Source organism: Mytilus trossulus, chromosome 14, assembly GCF_036588685.1.
Source record: "Mytilus trossulus isolate FHL-02 chromosome 14, PNRI_Mtr1.1.1.hap1, whole genome shotgun sequence".
NCBI classification, from domain to species: Eukaryota; Metazoa; Mollusca; class Bivalvia; order Mytilida; family Mytilidae; genus Mytilus; species Mytilus trossulus.
The window spans coordinates 76,630,795-76,652,829 of NC_086386.1; the positions used below are offsets into that span (position 1 = coordinate 76,630,795).

The 22,035-nt window shown below is 31.0% G+C and overlaps 1 protein-coding gene across 1 annotated transcript; it reads right to left on the reverse strand.

Annotated features, from left to right (window-relative positions):
- Positions 1-1,090: 1,090 nt before the first annotated feature.
- On the reverse strand, positions 1,091-21,061 carry LOC134696639 (uncharacterized). Its single transcript, XM_063558553.1, has 8 exons — positions 20,463-21,061; positions 8,753-8,885; positions 8,058-8,196; positions 7,295-7,387; positions 5,256-5,380; positions 3,874-3,920; positions 2,551-2,668; positions 1,091-1,273 (listed from the first exon to the last, which is right to left on the reverse strand). The coding sequence occupies exons 1-8, from the start codon at positions 20,951-20,953 to the stop codon at positions 1,160-1,162; spliced, it is 1,260 nt and encodes a 419-aa protein (XP_063414623.1). The 5' UTR covers positions 20,954-21,061; the 3' UTR covers positions 1,091-1,159.
- Between the last annotated feature and the right edge of the window lie 974 nt (positions 21,062-22,035).

The window sequence follows — 22,035 nt, forward strand, 5'->3', positions numbered from 1 at the left end:
AATTTTGAAGTTTTATATCCAATTGATGGATTAGGCTCACGATATTTCGGACATTTAGATAACACATTTCGCAGGGAAGTGGTATTGACAATGTTGAGGTGACCTGTGATACCAATATATGACTAAAACAATTTTAATGTTTGCAGTTGTATAAAAACATAAATCGGTGAGCTCAAAGCAGGACGACATATCTGTTTGAGGACTTCTACCATATGAACAAGAACGTTAGAATAATTCTGTCTTAGATTATCACTATAGCACAAAGCATGATTCGTATAGTAGTGACATGTTTTCATCTTGAATTGCACTTAATTTACCAGTGGATGTGCACCGCCATGCTATATTGATTTCCGTTAGGTCCAGGTATACTTTAATATTTTGTTAACAAGACATCCTCTGATGATCTATAAACAATAAATTACACTGCGGTGTCTATCTGTCTTTTAAACAAGGACAACTATAAAGTTGATCGTTTGAATCAATGTAATATTATACCACATGTATTATATAATACTGTAATGGGATACTGCAAATTATTGCTGTTTGGGAATGAAAAGTGTGCCAACTTTGGACAAATTCAGTTCAGATTTTTTCTTCTTCTCCACAACTTGTCTCAATGCTGAGAAAAATGGTCGTATAAAGTGTGAGGTTTAGGGCTATAAAATCAAGTTTAATCCACCATTTTCTACATTTGAAAATGCCTGTACCAAGTCAGGAATAGGAAAGTTCTTGTCCGTTTGTTTTTTATGTGTTTTGTCACTTGGTTTTACCATGTGATTAGGGACTTTCGGATTTGATTTTCCTCAGGAGTTCAGTTTTTTTGTGATTTTACTTTTACTCAAGATCAGTTTGTTGGTTAATGAATGATAAGAAAATCCTCATAATTTATCCCATGGTCTGATGATTATTTTTCTCAGCATTGAGACAAGTTGTACTGGGGTCTTTTTCTGCATTATTTGTTTTTGTTTGATTGAATATACCATCATTAATTTTAACTTTTATACGGAAAATCATAACTGAATTTTATTCAATTGAAGAATTGAAACCATGCAAACCAAACATTGTTTTTAAAACAATAGTCAATAAAATCTGTTGTTTGATATTTGTTTTTAATTAAAATTCAACATTACAAATAAAATATAAACATAAAAATATTTTGTCATAAATATTTTGACAACATTAGTCCCTGGTTCATTTGTTCTGTAATTTCAGCTGGATCTGCTGTGGGTCTTGGTAAAGATTTTGCTAACTCTCCAATTAGATTTATAGGATTCTAAAGAAAACAAAATGGTAAAGATTATTGATATTCACCAACAACTAAAAAGAGACAAACATACTGTAAATTCAGAAATTCTTGCGAGGTTTTTATTATTGCCAAAAATTGTTGAGAGTTGTAAACGCAATAATTTAACTCTTATTTTAATTTTTTTTATATGAATATTTATGTAAAAATTAAAATCGCATTTAAAATTACAAAGCCGCAATAATAAATGACCCAATAATTTCTGAATTTACAGGACTATAAAAAAAAATGTCCAAATGCTTTTGCTTCCACAGACTAAAATAACTAAAAATTAAGTTTTTTTCGCAACATGTCTATTCTAGGGGTGAAAGAGAAATTGACAATAGGTCTATATATTTGTCTATTATAAAAAGTTGTATTTTAGGTTTTTTTGCATGAATTGTTTTATATTTGTCATTTACTGGTCTTTTTTAAGTGACTATATTGCATGGGTTTTGTCATATTTGAAGGCCAAACATTTACATCTTCTTCATTTGGCATCTATAATATTGTTTTCTCATTGACAATCTTACCACATATGCTTAGTTCTATGTTGAACTATTTAAAGGCAAAATAAGAAAAAGTCTAACAGTTTTAATGTATATTGAATCTTAATGTAGGCATATCTCAACATTTTGAAATTACTGTAAGTTCAGAAATTATTGCGATGATTCTATTATTGCAAAAAATGCAGCAGTGTTATTCATTCTTATTGCAATACATTGAAACTAGCATTTAGAATTTTTTTACAAGATTTCAACAGTATTTTTCTCAAAATTGCAAAGATTAAATCTCTGTTTTGGTTAAAAATGACAAAATGGAAATAATAAATGCACATTAATTTCTGAATTTAAAGTATCAGATCTCCTTCATTTAGAGGTCGTTTTCAAAATCAAAGCTTGCATTTTATGTATATGTTCTATTTTTATCCATTTCATCCATGGTGGTTGGCAGGTAGGGTAGTCAGAAAATGTTTAGTTTAGATTTCAAAAATGCTAATATGGCACTGTGTGATAAAATTTCATCCAATAGTTTCCGAGGAGAAGAATCTGTAAAGTTAACAGATGATAATGCTGAACCATAAATGATGACAAAAAGCATACTTGGCCCTTCAGTCAGTTAAGCTCATTAAAGATGTGGAGAATAAAAGTCAATTTTAATTTATCCCAAAATGGCAGTGAATTCTTTTAAAGTTCTTCAATATTAGAAAGATTCAAACCAAATATGAGGTACAAATTGATGGTTTAAAAAAAAAATCTTGTACATACCATTCTTATTATATGTTTCTCCAGCTGGTTTTCGGTTATATCTTTTTGTATCTGAGATTTCTTTATTCTGATGAAATGTCTTTTAGCTGCCTCCTCATCAAGTTCTTTTTCATATTCTCTGAAAATAAATTTGCATATTTTGCAACTGGGTAAAAAATAATCTATAAAAAATAAATTTAATTATAAGTATCAATTTGTAATTCCTGAGCTTGGCATTTGTCAGATATTTGCTTATAGCAAAAAGCTATTAAAACTAAAATCTTTCATAAAAATTTTCTGTTTATCAGTGATTTTAACAATGGGAACTCCATATTTTGTTTAAAATTTGTATGCCATTCTCTAACCGTGTCCAGGAATTTAGAAATGATCTATGTAAACTTGTTGCTCCTTTAAATAAACTTATTCTTAAAGGTTACCTATTCAACACTGTAATAAGATCATTGAATATTGTTTTTGTTGGTATAGATATTGACTATGTTATCAGTAGATTAAAAGCTAACTAAATATTACTAGTATGTTATATACATATACATTTTCATTTTCTGTCGATACCTGTAACTTGGCATTGCATAAGGTCATGTTTTTCTCTGGCTGTTTATGATGTCTTTACACTAAATCCATTGTATGTTGAATGTGTACAGATTGATTGCTTAGTCTTAGAGGCATTATTTTTTTATTAGTTGTTAATGGCTTTGAACTAGCTGTCAGATAACAGTGAGTACTCTCAGATCTGTTCATTGTGTCTTTTTGTGTCGGGATGTATAGGAACCCTGCCACGTCCACTTGTATTTTTTGTCTATCTGATGAGTTAAGCCTTTTTCAACTGATTTTTATAGTTCGTTCTTATGTTGTACTGTTATACCACTATCCCAGGTTAGGGGAGGGTTGGGATCCCGCTAACATGTTTAACCCCGCCACATTATTTATGTATGTGCCTGTCCCAAGTCAGGAGCCTGTAATTCAGTGGTTGTAGTTTGTTTTATGTGTTACATATTTGTTTTTGTTCATTTTTTTACATAAATAAGGCCGTTAGTTTTCTCGTTTTAATTGTTTTACATTGTCTTATCGGGGCCTTTTATAGCTGACTATATGTGGTATGGGCTTTGCTCATTGTTGAAGGCCGTACGGTGACCTATAATTGTTAATGTTTGTGTCATTTTGGTCTTTTGTAGATAGTTGTCTCATTGGCAATCATACCACATCTTCTTTTTTATATTACTCTTTTCAAGAGTTAATTTTTTTGTAAAAATCATAAAACAAACATCATGAATCAGGTTTTTTTATTTGATAGTGTCATCTGATCACATTTATTGATATACTCACCTACATTCTCTGCATCTTTTGGGATCATGTAGATCAGATTTAGCTGCCTGAAATTATAATAGAAACATCAAATTGTTTTGAAAAAATTTGCATTTCCTACATGTATCATGATTTTCATGAAGGAGAATAATCCAAGTGTTCCAAAGGCTGAAGTGGTAATCATCCCTTCGTAAATTTTAAGGACTCTCTCTCTCTCTCTCAAGTTGGTTGACTGTTAGGCCAGGATTTTTTAATTTGTTGGTTTACAGGTCCGCCCACCCGATTTTGCCGATTTCTAGAATAAAAATAAAATTGACTTTTCATGCTCTTTTATTCCCGCTGACCCAAACAAATACATTATCCCTGAAAAATAATTAAATTCTTCTAATTTTATGAAATGAAATGCATGAATCACTAACAAAATTGATAACACTCTCTGTTGTGAAAAGATAAAACTCCCAGTTTACGTTTCTAAGACTAGACGAATCAATTGTAACTGACCTTAAAATGTCGTTTACGCAATTAATTTTGCGGAATGAAATCTGTGTTTAAAACCAATTACACAATAAGTTTGTTTCCCTTATTTGTCATCAGTCTGTAAGATGCATAATCTCATAGAAATAGACTTGTCCAAATGTGGACAGGTGGAAAGCACCTTGGAAGTAAAAGTTCTGAATATCAACAAGTCATTTAGAATTTTCTTGTTTCATGAATAATAAAAAAATTATATTGTCCATTTGGATAAAAAACGAGAATGCAAGACACCAGATTAACCCGATATTCTCGTTTTTACCGTGGACGAGTCTATTACATTTTTGACACGTGTATTGAAACTTATTTTCGTACGACGTTTGTTTCTTTATCAGTTTTTGTTTTTGAAGATCATTACTCACCAAGTTTTCTGGAATTGATTAAGAGCTAAGCAAATTTGTTTTCTTGTTTGTGAAATGACGATTTAATTTCGTCTTTGTCTGTGAACACCCCCCTTTTTTACGGCAAATCATTAGACAATGTCATGCGATATTTATGACAGCTTAGCAAGAATATTTCATCGAACTTAAATTTGAAATGATGACAAAATTTCATAAAAAAACATTGTTAGAAAGGTGAAATGTATATTTATTTTGCATTTTTTTCTGTCTTGAAAGATATTTTTTTTCTTTTTTTCCCAACCGACCGACCCGACTTTTCATGGGGAAAATCCGTAAACCAACAAATTAAAAAAACGTGGCCTTATGGAATTACCATTTTAGAGATGATATCAGATATGATCCTACAATCATCTTTCCTTATCAAGAATGACACCTACGGAAGTAGACTATTTACCAGGTTTGTAATAACAGAAACAACAGGACATTCCAAGAAGTCACATAATTTACAAGTATGGTCTAGGCCTAACTTACATTCTCCATTTTGGAGATGAGGTTTTTTATTTTAAGTTTCTCTGCAATTTGTGGATCTAAGCCATATTCTGTGACATGAACATCTCTCTTGCCTGGCCATGGTAGCTCTCTTGTTGGTTTCATACCTAAAAATATGATTTTTAAGACTTGAGATAACGAAAAATGCTATTCAAACAATTTGCTTAAATATATATGTTGTGTACAAATTGTAATGTTGTACAAATTATAATTTGTACAGTATTTTTGTACAAGTTATCAGTATTTTGTGAACCTCTTTACATAATTGGATAAAATGAGCACTGTGTCTTAGATGAAGCTTATCACTGTTTTATTTCCACAACTACATGCTACAGTTTTGCAAATAGTACTGACACAAAGTTTATATAAAAACATCAAAACATATTTTGAGGACATAGAACTTGGTATTAGTAAAAAAAAAAATATAATTCAAACCAAGCAGGCGTCTTTGTTTGTGATCTTATGACATACAGGACAGTGCTTAATATTAGGTTGAAGTATATAAATTTGTGTTTTTAACACAGAACTGAATAATTATTGAAGATACACTTGTATCACCTTGTGAAAGAAAGAGTGTGTCAAAATACTTATAACTTGTACAAAAACTCTGTACAAATTATAATTTGTACAAAATTACAACTTGTACACAACATATATATAGAAACTAGTTTAAAAAAAAATATCTTAAGTATGCTTTTGTACTTCACAAAACAGACATTTTTTTATGTTTGTTGTTTCATTGATTCGTGGACTAATCTAATTTTAGTGATAACTTTTATGACAAGTCAATTTCTGTAGAAGTTTGAAGTTTGTGTTGTTCTTTATTTTATTACAAACATTGCATGCACATGATGCATGCTGCACAATTACTTAAATGTACTGTAAATTCGGAAGTAAATATTTTTGAAAATGGGATATCTATTGTACAGTCTACTCTCGTTATATGGAAGTCGGACCAGATAAATATTTTGAGATACATGTAGTTCGACTCAAACGAACACCGGAAGTTCAACAATCTTAGGGACACAACTCTTGCTTAGCTTGGTAAAACTAAAATAAATCTGGGTGAAGATGGCAAGGGGATCGATATTCTAGTATCAGATCGGTGTATTTATATGTCATAGTCTTTTATTATCATATAATAACATTATTTTAACTTATTCAATTGTTTCAATTTAAAAAAATATCCTATGGCTTTTCAAGAGAGTAAATTCTAATCGATAGTTTTATTTATTGAGGTTGGTTATAGCTGACAAAATTGTTTATTCTCGGATACAAGAGATTTAAGAAAATTTTGATTTCTATTCACTTTGTTTTATCTCACTCTTTCTTTTCAAAATAAATATAACAAGATTAAAGATGCCGTTTGAGTAGTTTTAATGTGATCATCAACGGAAGCCACAAACCTTACTTTATGCCCACCTAAGCTCATTAGTGTAAATCTCAAATAAATTGTTTTTTAAACATTTAAAATACTTTTTCAAGAAAATTAACAGTGTATAACTAATTATTAATAAAAATTCTATAAAAGATAATCTTAGGTAAACACTCATGGAAACATTATGTCATAAATCAAAAGAGTGGTCAGTGACCAGAAATTTAATTACACATGTTTTGTCAGATTAACTCTTCCATCCATTTAAATCCCGGAGGTCATGTTTTGACATGTGTGTATTAGTTCGAGATAAAAAATTAACTTTGAATGCTTTTGTTAACCTTGGGACCGTAAATTTAGTTCGACTCATAGAAAACTTTGACTCTTCCAATTTCAACTCATCAGGAGTCCAATTACATACTTTTGTATGGAATAAAGTTTGAGACCACATCAAAACTTCGACTCATCCGAAATTTCGAGTCAACAAAGTTCGAGACAACGAGAGTAAACTGTATTTTCTTCCAATTCTGTTTACAGATTCATGTATCAGAGTTCTAAATGCAAATACCTTTTATTAGGATACTGAGCTAGATAGCATTGGGATTCATAAACTAATAAAGAAATTATACTTAAGATATATACATACCATGCTTTCTTTTATGCTTTAAAATTGCCATCTTCCTTTTCATGAACCTTTGTTGGTAGTTTCCGGTTTCCTCATCTATAATCTTTGGCTTGGCTGAAAATTTTAAATATGAAGGAGGATTTAAATACATTTCTATAATTCAGTTCAAAAAACAAGGTTCTAAAAACAATGGGGCCTCATAAGGAAGTATAAAAATAAGATGTGGTGTGATATAAATATTGCCAATGAGACAACTCTCCACCATATGGCCTTCAACAATGAGAAAAATTCTTGTGACATAGCAAGCACACCACATTTTTTATACCTGCATTTAGGGTACAGTTCTTCAAATCAATAGCGATTTGTAACAGTACTGTGTTCATGCATACGAAAATATATCAGCTAACCTCAGAAATATTCTTCATCTAATTTGGATTTAAATGTGATGAAAACAAATTAAGGAATTTTTCTATAAATGTAAAAGAAAATGTGCCAATGAGACAACTCTCCACAAGCCACCAAATGACACAGAAATTAACAACTATAGATCATGTAGATCACTGTAGTTCCTTCAACAATGAGCAAATCCCAGAGGCGGATTTAGGGGGGGGCAGGGGATCGGGCCCCCCCCCTTTTTGGGAAAAAATTTGGTTGCATATATAGAGAATCACTGAAGCGTGACTGGAGCGGGCCCCCTCTTAGGTCAGTCAGTGGGCCCCCACTTATGAAAAATCCTGGATCCGCCACTGAATCCCATATCGCAGAGTCTATACAATGTACATACTCTTGGTTGGTTCAATTAAAGAAAGTTCTGTTATATCTGTATCTTTAAAACGTTTATTCCTCATATTTGATATCAAGGTTGAGATGTAGTTTTCTTTTGCTTCTTCAGATTTTTTCTTCAACTCCTCCTCTCTTTGAATCTAAAATTTAAACTGTTAGTGTCAAAATTGTATTTATGGCAAATGCAACTAAAATCTAATTGTTGAGAATGTTGAGGTTTTTACTTGCAATTGTTCGTGAAGAGTGTACAAAAAAGCAAGTTTGAAGTTCAAATAATACCATAATCATGATAATGAAAAAATATGTGATACAAAATAAAAATTAAAAAAAAAAATTAGTGGAACCATGATTCTAAATTTTGGTCTCTCTCTTTTAAGCACCGCATTTTGGCGGTTTCACGGCAGCCAGTTTTTATTGGTGGTGGAAGTCAGAGTGCCAAAGGAAAACCACAGACTTTTGATAGAAAAATTGACAATCGTAGTAAATAAGGGTGTCCAGTGCACCAGCACAAGCGGAGTTCGAACTCACAACCTCAGTGTTGACTGACTAGTGATTACAGTAGAAACTGCTTAGACCACTTGGCCACTTAGGCCCCTTAGGCACCATGAGCTATAAAAACAATATACCCATCTGCATGATCTATCGTAATCATTTCAATTAGTACAGTGACTGTTTTGATACCAATTATCACCATACCGTTTCTGGATCTGTAACAACATCAAGACTAGACATTTCATCATCTGGTTCAAAGGTAGAAGAGTATTCATAACTTTCACTGTAACTGTAAGTCTCATCTTCAAAGTCATCACTGGAATATCTGGGAGTTGTACTGAAATACAAGTACCATAAACATTGACATCATTCATATGTTTTAATGTTTAGTGCGACGTCAATTTTTAGGTGAATGTGAATTTTACAGCTACTGAGTTAATGACCTTTTAAATTCAAATGAATAATGGTATAAAGTCAAAATGAAAATGTGAGGTCAGTCACTCAGAAAATAAAGCCCACAATGTATCTCAAAATTGTTTTTTGGGAATTTTTTTACAGACTTGATCATGTTGATTCACATAGGATATTTCAATAAAAAAATCATCAGGTTTAAAGTATAAATGCAACAATCAGGGGTACTACTTGTACAAGTTAATTTTATTTACTTGAAGAAGTAAAAAAATATATACACATATATAAGTTAATATACATGTATAATGTATAAATAATCTCCCCTTAATTTTCTTAAAAATTTACTTGTATAAGTAAATTTTTCTTACAATCCCACAAAAGTCCTCAACTTATGAGATGTACAATATAATGTACATGTAAATTCCTGCCTTTAATGATTTCCCCAAGGTTTGCTCAAATTTTTTAATTAGAATTTAATGTTTAATCTCATTGATTCAACAAAGAAACTGATTGCGCAAAGATCTTAAGTATTTGTGCAAGCCTTCAAAAATTGCCTCTTGGGGGCTTAATTGTAAATGAGCAGTGTTCTGAAGATAACAGTCAAATGGGATTTTCGTTGTCCATGAAATTACACTTAAATGATTCATTTTAAAAATGAAGTATCGAAAAACAAAACACCAAAGGTAATTTAATTTTCATTTTAGTCAATGATATTGTTATCTCATTTGAGGGGATGGAGACACCTGCAAAGAGCAGATAATTAAAAATGCTATAAGAGCTATGCAATCATAAGAATTCAATTAAAGAAGATACATGTAGGATGACTTTTTTACTTATACAGGTAAAAAAATCTGAATGTCTAAGGGACATAACTCAGCCAATATTTTTTTTTACCTATACAAGTAAATAAAATTCATTTGTATAAGTATCCAACAAACTTTATTACTTATACATATATGTATATTAATATTACTTCTTCAAGTAAATAAAAAATAACTGGTACAAGTACATGAAGTAGTACCCCTGACTGTGCAATGGGAAAACTAATATTTCATCAATCGTGTCAATGAAATTCCAGTCAGAAAATGTCAGATATTCTCATAAATATCCTTTTTATATTAGTATTAATACCAATAGATACATGTTTTATTATGCCTGAAATTGCCAAATTGGAAGGCTTATGACTTATACATGTACATGTACATGTTATAGGCAAGACGTTAATTATCAATTGAGGCACCACATGCACCAAAAGGCGTCATGGAGGAAAGGGTTAAATGAAAAATTACTGAGTACATGATGGAATTATTGGGTATCAGGTCCGTTGGCCCTAACTACATGTTCGCCCTGGGTCCGTTCACACTGAGTTTGTTTGCCCATAGAGTCCGTTCGCCCTACTTAACAGTCAAGGGTCTAACTTAAAAAAGTTATCAGAGAAAAATAACATGCATGTTGTTATTACAGACACTTTCAAGAGTTGTCTACTCTTTTTCCCTTAATCTGTAATAACATATGTTTGTTATCAGTTAAATATATCATAATTATTTTATCTTTAATGGGCACTTGGGAATTCTTAAAACTTTGCGCAGTAGTTAGATATATTATCTTCATAACTAATTTTCTAATTCCATTAATACAATTTGGATCAACCATGGTAAATCAATCAGACAAGGCCTTTATGGGCAAACTAAGCTATAATAAACACTGTATTATTTAAATTTGGAGTAATTATTTAATATGGAATTTAACTAAATCATGGATTTCATGGATATTTACATGTCAGAGCTTGTTACCATGGAAACAATAGACAACCAATTAAATATCACATCATGAAAAAAGTCCCATCCAGCACACAAACCTATTGATAAATAAAAATCCTGTGCGGCGCACAGACCTGTTAAAAGCTATAAATCCTGTGCGGCACACAGACCAAGTGAAGATTATAAATCCTGTGCGGCGCACAGACCAAGTGAAGATTATAAATCCTGTGCGGCGCACAGACCAAGTGAAGATTATAAATCCTGTGCGGCGCACAGACCAAGTGAAGATTATAAATCCTGTGCGGCGCACAGACCAAGTGAAGATTATAAATCCTGTGCGGCGCACAGACCAAGTGAAGATTATAAATCCTGTGCGACGCACAGACCAAGTTAAGATTATAAATCCTGTGCGGCGCACAGACCAAGTGAAGATTATAATCCTGTGCGGCGCACAGACCTGTTAAAAACTATAAATCCTGTGCGGCGCACAGACTTGTTGAAAACTATAAATCCTGTGCGACGCACAGACCTGTTAAAAACTATAAATCCTGTGCGACGCACAGACCAAGTGAAAACTGTAAATCCTCTGTGGTGCACAGACCAGGTGAAAACTGTAAATCCTCTGTGGTGCACAGACCATGTGAAAACTGTAAATCCTCTGTGGTGCACAGACCAGGTGAAAACTGTAAATCCTCTGTGGTGCACAGACCAGGTGAAAACTATAAATCATGTGTGTCGCACAGACCAAGTGAAGATTATAAATCCTGTGCGTCGCACAGATTAAGTGTAGACTATCTATCCCGTGCGGCACACAGACCAGGTAAAGATTATAAACAATGTGTGGCGCAGACCAGATAAAGTTATAAATCCTGTGAGCTGCACAGACCAGGTGATGATAACAAGTACTGTATGGTACATAAAATAGAAGACAATAACGTATCCTGTGAAATACACTTAGTTGTAGTTTGAAATTAATATGAATTTTCATACTGAGGTTGTTAAATTGTCTCATTGGCAATTTACACAGCTCTCGATTTACTTTTGAACATGAATGTTAAAATTATTTGGTTGTACTTTTAATGTACTAAATTACAAGATGCTTCTTTGAACATAGAAAATTACAAAATGTCAGTTCTATGATATATTTATTTCATATTTGTGTATTTTACTCTTAATATATAACTTTATTGTGTCACACGTTAAAGTTACATACAATATAGACAACTCTTGCTGTAATTAGCTTGATTATAATAAATAAATGAATATGTCTTACAATAATAATGATCAGCATTAACAATTCACAGAAAATTCATTACATCATCAAACTGGTGATGTGAGTTACATAGTAATTTATTTTAGGTTAAAATGCAGATGCTGTATGATCTAAGATATAAGCATTTGAAAATTATCTAAGGGACATAATATTCAAGACAAAATTAAGGCTGTTTATTTTTTTTCTTAATAATGACTTTGAAAATAATAATTAACAAAACATTTATTATGTTATTAAAAACAGTAGAAATGACCACATGGTGATGTTGCATTATGAAAACACTACAAAGTAATCCAGTCTGAAAAGGGAAATGGTGAAACACTTTAAATATCTATATCTACTGCATTGAGCTAAATAAAAAGTAGCACATGGACCCCCATATTTTACTTTTGCAATAGGCTTAAGATTGCTTCAAAGATGTTAGATCAAACAGCTTTCAATATAATAATTCTGTATGACATGACAAAATATAGAAATGTAAGGTATATCTTCATGTATTTACAGGAATCTTGATAACAGTTTTAGAATGAAAGAAATTAATATAATGTCTATGAAAGTTAACCATAAAAACATTTTGTTCTTCTTTGCTTGTTTCAAAGTTAACATATAAAATATTTTGTTCTTCTTTGCATATTACAGAATTGCACATTAAACTTGACTTGAAAAAAAAATGTAATTGTAGGATCTTTACTGTGTGATTTGGCTTAAATTTCCAATGACTAAGTGTTCAATACATATTATAACATTTATGACCATGACATGTAGATATATATGGAGAATGTAATGTGAGTTTAAAAATGAAAAGGAAATTACAGTATGTATTCTACTCTTACTATATACATCCATGTTCATAGATCAAACAATTTATTGACATCTATTTAGCAAAAATAAATCTGTTTAAGACATTTGTATAAATACAATTATCAGCAAAGTATTTATAAATTAACTACATCTACAATGAATAAAAATATAACTGATTATTGATAAGAAATAGAAAATTTCACAATTGACATGAAGGTTAAAACTATTAACTATATATGTACTGTGAGCAAAAAGCTCCTTGTTTTGTATTTGAAACCCCAAAATCAATTTGAACATAAATTAGAATAGGGGGTGCACAATGGCATTATAACTTGAGGATTTTGAAAAAGTGTCTATAAGTTTTTGTGTGTTAGGAAGAGTTATGGATACAAAATGTGTATCCCCATCAAAGAAAATAGTCCATAAAATTGTTATAACATGTGTCTTCTTATTTGACAATAACAATGTTCATGTTTTTGTAAAAAATAAAACCCTAAAAATAACTTTTTTTTTAAACAAAAAAGTAGGTGTACAAAGGTATGATGAAAGAAATAATATCTGAATTGAATGGTTTTGTTGGAATATTCGTATGAAGCATTGCTAAAATTGAGACATTCATTTGTGGACAAAATTAATTATTTCCGAAAAATGCATGAGAAAATCTAATACTATAAAGAAATGTTATAAAATAAGACTACAGGTAAATAACTTTTAAAAAAACCCAGCTTAATACAAGTTATACCTGAATAAATGTTTATTTTCATATTTGCTAATTTGTACATTTTTGTCTTTTAAGTCCATTGAATAATATTTTTTTTTTGTTGGATAATAGCAAAAATTTTACATGATTTCCACTGTTGATCCCAGCCAGATTTTTTTGTAAGAGCTTTATCTAGAATAGATTTATGAAAATCAATAACTCTCTGGACTTCATCAGTAATTACCATTTCCTGTCCCTTAGTTTTTATGTCAATATTAAAATTTTGAGGAGCTTTATCTAGAATAGATTTATGAAAATCAATAACTCTCTGGACTTCATCAGTAATTACAATTTCCTTTCCCTTAGTTTTTATATCAATATTAAAATTTTGAGGAGCTTTATCTAGAATAGATTTATGAAAATCAACAACTCTGTGGAATTCCTCATTAATTACAATTTCCTTTCCCTTAGTTTTAATATCAATATCAAAGTTTTGAGTTGAAGTTTTATGAGCAGGTGTTTGAGTCTCGACTTCCAAGTCATCTCTATTAGCATTTTCCAGTGCAGGACATTGTGAATATATATTTTTATCTGATTTTTAAGTCAAAATATTTTTGTCTTTTATAAGAGCTTTATCTAGAATAGATTTTGAGTTGAAGGTTCAGGAGCAGTTGTTTGTGTCTCAGCTTCCTAGTTATGTCTATTAACATTTTCATAAGCAGGGCATTGTGAATAAATTTATATTTTTGTAACATTTGTATCTGACATTTAAGTCAAAGTTAATATTTTTGTCTTTTGTACATGTTGTAAGGGCTTTATCTGGAATAGATTTATGAAAATCAATAACTCTGTGGGCTTCCTCGGTAATTACAATTTCCTTTCCCTTAGTTTTGACTTATAAATTACATTAAAGGTTTATTTTACTTTTCAAAGCCAATACTATTGTAAGACCTTTATCTGGAATAGATTTATGAAAATTAACAACTCTGTGGGCTTCCTTACTAATTACAATTTCCTTTCCCTTAGATTTTATATCAATATCAAAATTTTGAGTTGAAGTATCATGAGCAGGTGTTTGAGTCTCGACTTCCAAGTCATGTCTATTAGCATTTTTATGAGCAGGACATTGTGAATGAATGTATATTTTTTTAACATTTTTTTCTGACATTTAAGTCAAAGTAAATATTTTTGTCTTTTGTAAGAGCTTTATCTAGAATAGATTTAAGAAAATCAATAACTCTGTGGGCTTCCTCATTTATTACAATTTCCTTTCCCTTAGTTTTGACTTATAAATTACATTAAAGGTTTATTTTACTTTTCAGACCCACTTCTTTTGTAAGAGCTTTATCTAGAATAGATTTAAGAAAATCAATAACTCTGTGGGCTTCCTCAGTTATTACAATTTCCTTTCCCTTAGTTTTGACTTATAAATTACATTAAAGGTTTACTTTACTTTTCAAACCCACTTCTTTTGTAAGAGCTTTATCTAGAATAGATTTAAGAAAATCAATAACTCTGTGGGCTTCCTCAGTTATTACAATTTCCTTTCCCTTAGTTTTGACTTATAAATTACATTAAAGGTTTACTTAACTTTTCAAACCCACTTCTTTTGTAAGAGCTTTATCTAGAATAGATTTAAGAAAATCAATAACTCTGTGGGCTTCCTCAGTTATTACAATTTCCTTTCCCTTAGTTTTGACTTATAAATTACATTAAAGGTTTACTTTACTTTTCAAACCCACTTCTTTTGTAAGAGCTTTATCTAGAATAGATTTAAGAAAATCAATAACTCTGTGGGCTTCCTCAGTTATTACAATTTCCTTTCCCTTAGTTTTGACTTATAAATTACATTAAAGGTTTATTTTACTTTTCAAACCCACTTCTTTTGTTAGAGCTTTATCTGGAATAGATTTATGAAAATAAACAACTATCTAGGCTTCCTCAGTAATTACAATTTCCTTTCCCTTAGTTTTAATATCAATATCAAGTTTTGAGTTGAAGGTTCAGGAGCAGGTGTTTGTGTCTCAGCTTCTGAGTCATATCTATTAACATTTTCAGGAGCAGGATATTGTGAGTAAATGTAAAAAAATTGTCTGTTTTTATCTGACGTTTAAGTCGAAATATTTTTTATTTTTATTTTGTGGGACAATGTAAAAAATTTCATGTGATTTCCACTGTTGACCCAATCAAAATTACATTTCAAAATAAGTTTGTCAACTCCTATCTACTAGTGTAGTCCTCGCTTAATCTTAATTGATTATTCTATTTTTACAAAGAAAATGATCTTTATTTTCAGATTTTTTTTTTTTAATCTATTACACTACAGCTAGTGTATATAATGGAGGACATTATAATGTAGCTTTTAGAAAATTGTTTAGAAGTGAATTATAAATTACATTAATATTTAATTACTTTACTCTTCCAAAGGAAGTACTTTTGTAAGAGCTTTATCTAAAATAGATTTATGAAAATCAATAACTTTCTGTGCTTCCTCAGTAATTACAATTTCCTTTCCCTTAGTTTTTATAACAATATTTATTTGAAAATTTTGAGGTGAGGATTGAGTAACAGGTGGTTGTGTATCAGCTGCTGCTGCTTCATCTATGTCCACTTGTTCTGGAGCAGAAACTTCTGACTCTTCACCATTACTACACACTGGTATTGCTGTCAGTGAGTTGCAGTAGGCAGTGAAAACTTCAGGAACAAATTTGCGTCTGATTTTTTTTTCTGAAATAAAAGATGATTATCAAACTCATTTTTTTCAAAACCAATGTCTAGATCTTATTTACAGCTCTTCCATAAAAGCATGTAAAACAAAACTTTGATCAACTTGCTTGCTTTGTTTGCTTGGATGTTTGCTAACAATAGGTAGGCAGAGTGTAATTTGTTGACAATAGACAAGCTGAACATATAAATCTTTTACATCATATTGTGTTTTTTACTTTTAGTTACAATGTATAATTGTAAGGACTCAACTTAACTATAACAGATTTATATGTGTGATGAATGTGCAAGAAATAAAATTATTTGTAATTCATATATTTTCTCTTTGATCCTACTGCCTAATATATTCAAGTATCAACGTAGTATACTGGCTGTATCACTGAAAATATCAGGCAATACAGTGTGTGACGTCATAATTACCGATAAACTGATTAACAGGTAGTTTCGTTTTTGATAATGACGGGCTCGTCTAGATATTCCACATGATATAGTCAGTATCAAAAATGAAACTATCTATTGTTCTATATTTAGCTGTGTTTTTTTTTCTTGACGCAACAGTTAGTTTGAGTACAGTTTCTCAATTCAATCCAAACGTCAAATTTTTTATTATTATATGAATATTTTTTTTAGATAGCTCCTTTGTTTTATACATGTTTATTATATACTTAGCATTGATATAACAGCTTTTGCGTATGTGAAATGAGCAGAAGTACACAAGCCATAATTTCACACTTGGGCTTATAACCCATATCAGGTGCATCTCATGCAATAACCCCATAATAGTGCCTCTCATGCAAGTGACAATATCACCAGATGTTTGCTCTCCCTTGATGATCATGATTATTTCAAACAGGTTTGACTGAACATATGATTCCTATATTTAACAAGAGGCTGTCACAACGACAGCATACTGGATTGATTAATTAATATTTATTTGTGTCCTGGCAATATCACAAGAACCATAACTGATGAATGGTGAAAGTGAAAATCGTCAATATCAATATAGTTGGTAGGCATGAAAAATCAAAAATCTGACAGTATGAAGTACAAAATGCATTTAATATTAAATTTCTGTAAGGGATTTCATCTAGGTGATTTTTTTTATAATTTGAAAAAATAAATTTGTCCATTACTTCACTAGTGTTAAAAAATACTAAAATGAATTTTCCTATGCCCAAACAAGGATGTTACTGGTAGAGGGGCAATATATTTTTGGACTGTGTGTAAGTCTGTCTTTTCCCTTTCATGGTTACACTTTTGGGCAAGGTAGTTTTAGAGAAAGTTGAATTTCAATCAACTGCAAAATGAGTACACAATTTGATCTTGATAAGTATTTCTAATCTTTATAATCCCAGGAGAAAACGATAATGAGAGTTGGGTATCTGTGTACTATGAACAGAATATTGTTAATATGCTAAATGTTAATGAATGTATTGTTTAATCCTGAAATATATGTGGGTAACTATTTTTGGCATAAATGAATTGACTGCTGGAATAATGTTCATATATTTAAATGAAAGCAATATTATGTAAATGTATATTATGTTAAGAACAGTGTTAAGGGGAGAAAAGTTTAGGTATTTTTTATTAGATTAAAATTGTTACCCTTGTCAATTTTGATATAACTTGTAAACAAAATGTGCTTCATGTTTATGCACAATATTAAGCCTGTGTATTATTGTCATCATTTTCATATAACTATTGAGAGAAAAAAATATGTTATCAAACTACAACTGCATATGGTTTATTTGTTGGCTATTATCATGTTCCAAGAAAAACTTCACATAACATGTAAGAGAATGTCAACAATAAAGATTTGAATACATCATCAAGCATGAATCATTAAAAATACAACCATAACACTTTTTGAACAAAGATCTAGCAAGTAAATTAGGTAGATGTAGAAAATTCCAATAAGACAACAAAGCAAAGCTGCAGACTTAGTACAAACTTACATTTTAGTACACAAAAGAAAGGGCTAGTAAATCAGGAATATGTTCAAATCCCAATGAATCTACAATGCAAGCTCGTAACTTTTAAATGTGCATCATTATCACTGTAGTACAAATAACTGGCAAGTGATTACAAGGAAGTCAGGGATATGTGGTAAAATTCCAATGAGACAACATAGAAAAGCTTTTTAATTTTTAAAAGAACAACAATTCAATTCAGTTTAGTTAACAAAAACCTGGCAAATAAATCAACTTATCTAGATATATGTGTTACCAGTTTAGAAAATTCAAAATGGACAATAAGAAGAGCTTCTAATTGCAAATCAAGTACAACCACATGCTTTAACAGGATTTGTTTCAACATGTTTTGATTTTGTAGTTGTTATTTGTGTGCTACACAGCATTTATTACCATCCTCACTTCTGTGAATTTGCTAGACATCTTCTAATTAAATCTATAAGGAGCACAATATATGTAGTCTTCACAGGCTCTATGGGACACAATATGTAACTTTACCCTGGTCTGTGCACAGCACATGATTTATAGTCTTCAATGAGACTGCAGTGCACAGGATTTATAATCTTGACTTGGTCTGTGCGCCGCACAGGATTTATATTCTTCACTTGGTCTGTGCGCCGCACAGGATTTATAATCTTCACTTGGTCTGTGCGTCGCACAGGATTTATAGTCTTCACTTGTTTTGTGCGCCGCACAGGAATTTTAGTCTTCAACAGGTCTGTGCGACGCACAGGATTTTTAGTCTTCAACAGGTCTGTGCGGCACACAGGATTTATAGTTTTTTAAAACAGGTCTGTGCGTCGCACAGGATTTATAATCTTCACTTGGTCTGTGCGCCGCACAGGATTTATAATCCTTACTTGGTATGTGTGGTGCAAAGGATTTATATTTATCAATAGGTCTGTGTGCTGGATGGGATTTTTTTCCATGATGTGATATTTAAATTGGTTGTCTATTGTTTCCATGGTAACAAGCTTTGACATGTAAAATCCATGAAATTCATTATTTAGTTAAATTCCATATTAAATAATTACTCCAAATTTAAATAATACAGTGTTAATAACAAGGCTTAGGTTATTACAAGCATGAAACTTACAATATGAGAGTAAACGAGACACTGGGAATCTTGCGCAGTGCCTCATTACAAGCTCTGATCATCATTTCTTACAATGAATGGAAAAAAATCATTATGCAAGTCAGAGCAAATTCTTTAAAGAGATATAGAGAAACTGGAATAACACCCTTTAGTTATTGCAGAAATATAATTTCTGTAATACCATAGGTGTGCTATGCATGAAAGGTAAACTATGAGTCGTTATATCTTGGCAAGGATTAGTATACATAAAGAAAATTATAAAATCAATGGAAATAGTGAAAAATTTAACAAAATAAAGGTTGTATATTTTCCATTTGAAACATGTAACATACATATGTCATTACAGTTTTTTGATATTTTAGCCCACAATAACAACATGTCTGTTATTTTTCTCTATTATAACTTATTTAAGTTAGAGCCTTGACTGCTTAAAAGGAAAAAAAAATATTCAGGGCATTGAAGTTGAATAAACTTGTTTAGATATTTATATGGTATATATCCTTGAAATAAAAAAAAAAAACAGCATCTGGAAATATCTAAAAGTTGATGGCTTGTTAATATTCAACAATGTTCAATGACATAATTTAAATCTTTTGATGGAATAATAAACATGATAAAAAACTTATTTATTTTCATTTATATAAGCAAGTCGGCTTAGAATAAATAAATAAAAACATTATGATGTACGAATTGTAACTATTAGCATGAAAATGATTTACATGTTCATTTATTTTATTATTATACCATCTACATGATTATCATGACTCCTTAAATCATGTACATGTAAATTGACTGAATGCAATCATTTTCTTAACAAATATATCAATAAACATGATAAAGATAAATACATTGTATTCCAGAATCAAGGGGGAAATGATAAATAGTTCGTGGGAATTCATGCATACAAAAATATTAGTTCTTCTTCTTCTTCCGAATACGGGAGTAGACTCCTAGGTAGGAGTGTAAAACTTCCCGGACTATATTTTAGTTCAATTTTTCAACAAACTTTAACATTTTCTGTTCAAATAACAAACCTTATGCAACTAGACAACAGTTCTAAAAATAATAAAAATCAGGGCGAAAGGACCTTGGGCAAACAGGTACTAGGGTGAACAAGAATCAGGGCGAACAGACCCGGATTTGAATTATTGGGATAAATTTAACTTGTTACATTTGTACCTTTCTGCAACAGACTCTAGTGTTCTTGTTCCATACGACTGTGTTTCCTCAGATGTGTATTTAGAATCTGTATCAGTATAATTTGACTCAGTTTCTGTATGTGTACTCCCTCTACTTTGGTACGAATCATCATCTGACTTTGGATGAGATTCAAAATCATCAGTTTCAAATGTATCGGAGTAGGTTGGAAATGATTCGGACTGTCTTGTGATGGTAAGATCTTTTGTGGTCTTGAAGTCACCTTCAAGTTCTGTTAAAATGGTGGAAAATTTTGCAGTTTTTATTGTTGTTGGTTCAGCTTTTGATTCAGTTTCAAAAGTATCTGAGTAGTTAACACTTTGTGTTGCATTTTCAAAGGTATCGGAATACGAATAAGAAGAATAAGTCAACGACGAAGGGGTTGGTGTTCTCGGACTTCTTGAAGGTTTTCCAAAAGCCGAATGCGTGGATTTAATTGTCTTTTTCCTCTTCTCTGGAACTGACAGTAACATGGTAGATGTTCGATGCTTATTGCATTAAAAATCGGTCCTGTCAAATCTTGTTTACAATTGTCACCATTTCATGCCGCTTACGATAACAACAAAATCAAAACAAGTAGTACGATCCCGAACCTAGGTTCATTAGAGAAAATATAGTCCGGAAATTGGCGCAATTGATAATTTTGAAAAATCATATTTGGCAAAAATGATAGTCCTGTAATCCCTTTTCTTCAGAAAATTTTAAGGATGCACTTAGATGAAATTAAACGAATTTAAAATTTAAATTGATACTTGCAAAGTCACGGTTGTGTCGATCATTGGCAATCATTTATAGTTCATCTTCTTTTTTTATACTATAAGTCAGAAGAGTTAATTACTGCCGGAGGGGCACATATGATAATGTCCATGGTTGAATTTATGCAAGCTTTTCATCAATGATGTATCTCTTTCAACTAAATTGAGACCGAAGATTAAAAGTGTTATGTTTTTTCTTGAATGGGTCCCATATGTAACGGTCATCGTGTCGTGACTTCATATATCGAATGACGTTGTTGTTACGTCACAGACGTCGAGCTGTTGTATTTTTCGGCATAAGATATACAACCGGCTTGAAAACGGTCGACAGCAAGAGGGTTAAGTAAAGAAATAACATAATTATAAGCTGTTAATATTTTACAAATAAATCGACAGAAAAGAAAGCTAGAATTTGCTTAAATTATGTCAAATAGGCTTTTGTAATCTTTTTTTACCTAGTGCGGTCTTATATTAAAGAAATGTTAGTTTAAATGAAACAATTCTTTTTTTTTTAAATCTTTTTTTTCCAAATCCCCGGCGCCATAAAACAATGTGAGTAAAGTTTTTTTACTCAGCCTGAGCATTTTCTCAACTTTTTTATTCTCAGCAAAATACACCGCCATAAAAAAAATTCTCAGTTATTTTTTTACTCAAAGTTAAGAATATTCTTAAATATTTGAGTATAGCCAATACCATACTAAAGTAATAAAAAAAATCGTACATGTTGCTTTTAAGGGTATTTTGATATAGAATTAAATGTCAATAAGGTTTTTAAGGATTCCGAAGCGTACTAGAGACAT

What these genes read in the sequence shown, in the direction of transcription:
- LOC134696639 (XM_063558553.1), bottom strand. Translation starts at nt 20,953, where the DNA reads ATGTTACTGTCAGTTCCAGAGAAGAGGAAAAAGACAATTAAATCCACG. An exon ending in CTAGAGTCTGTTGCAGAAAG is followed by an intron (nt 8,886 to 20,462) that starts GTACAAATGTAA and finishes CTTGTATTTCAG; the next exon opens with TACAACTCCCAGATATTCCA. An exon ending in TCATCTCCAAAATGGAGAAT is followed by an intron (nt 3,921 to 5,255) that starts GTAAGTTAGGCC and finishes TTATAATTTCAG; the next exon opens with GCAGCTAAATCTGATCTACA.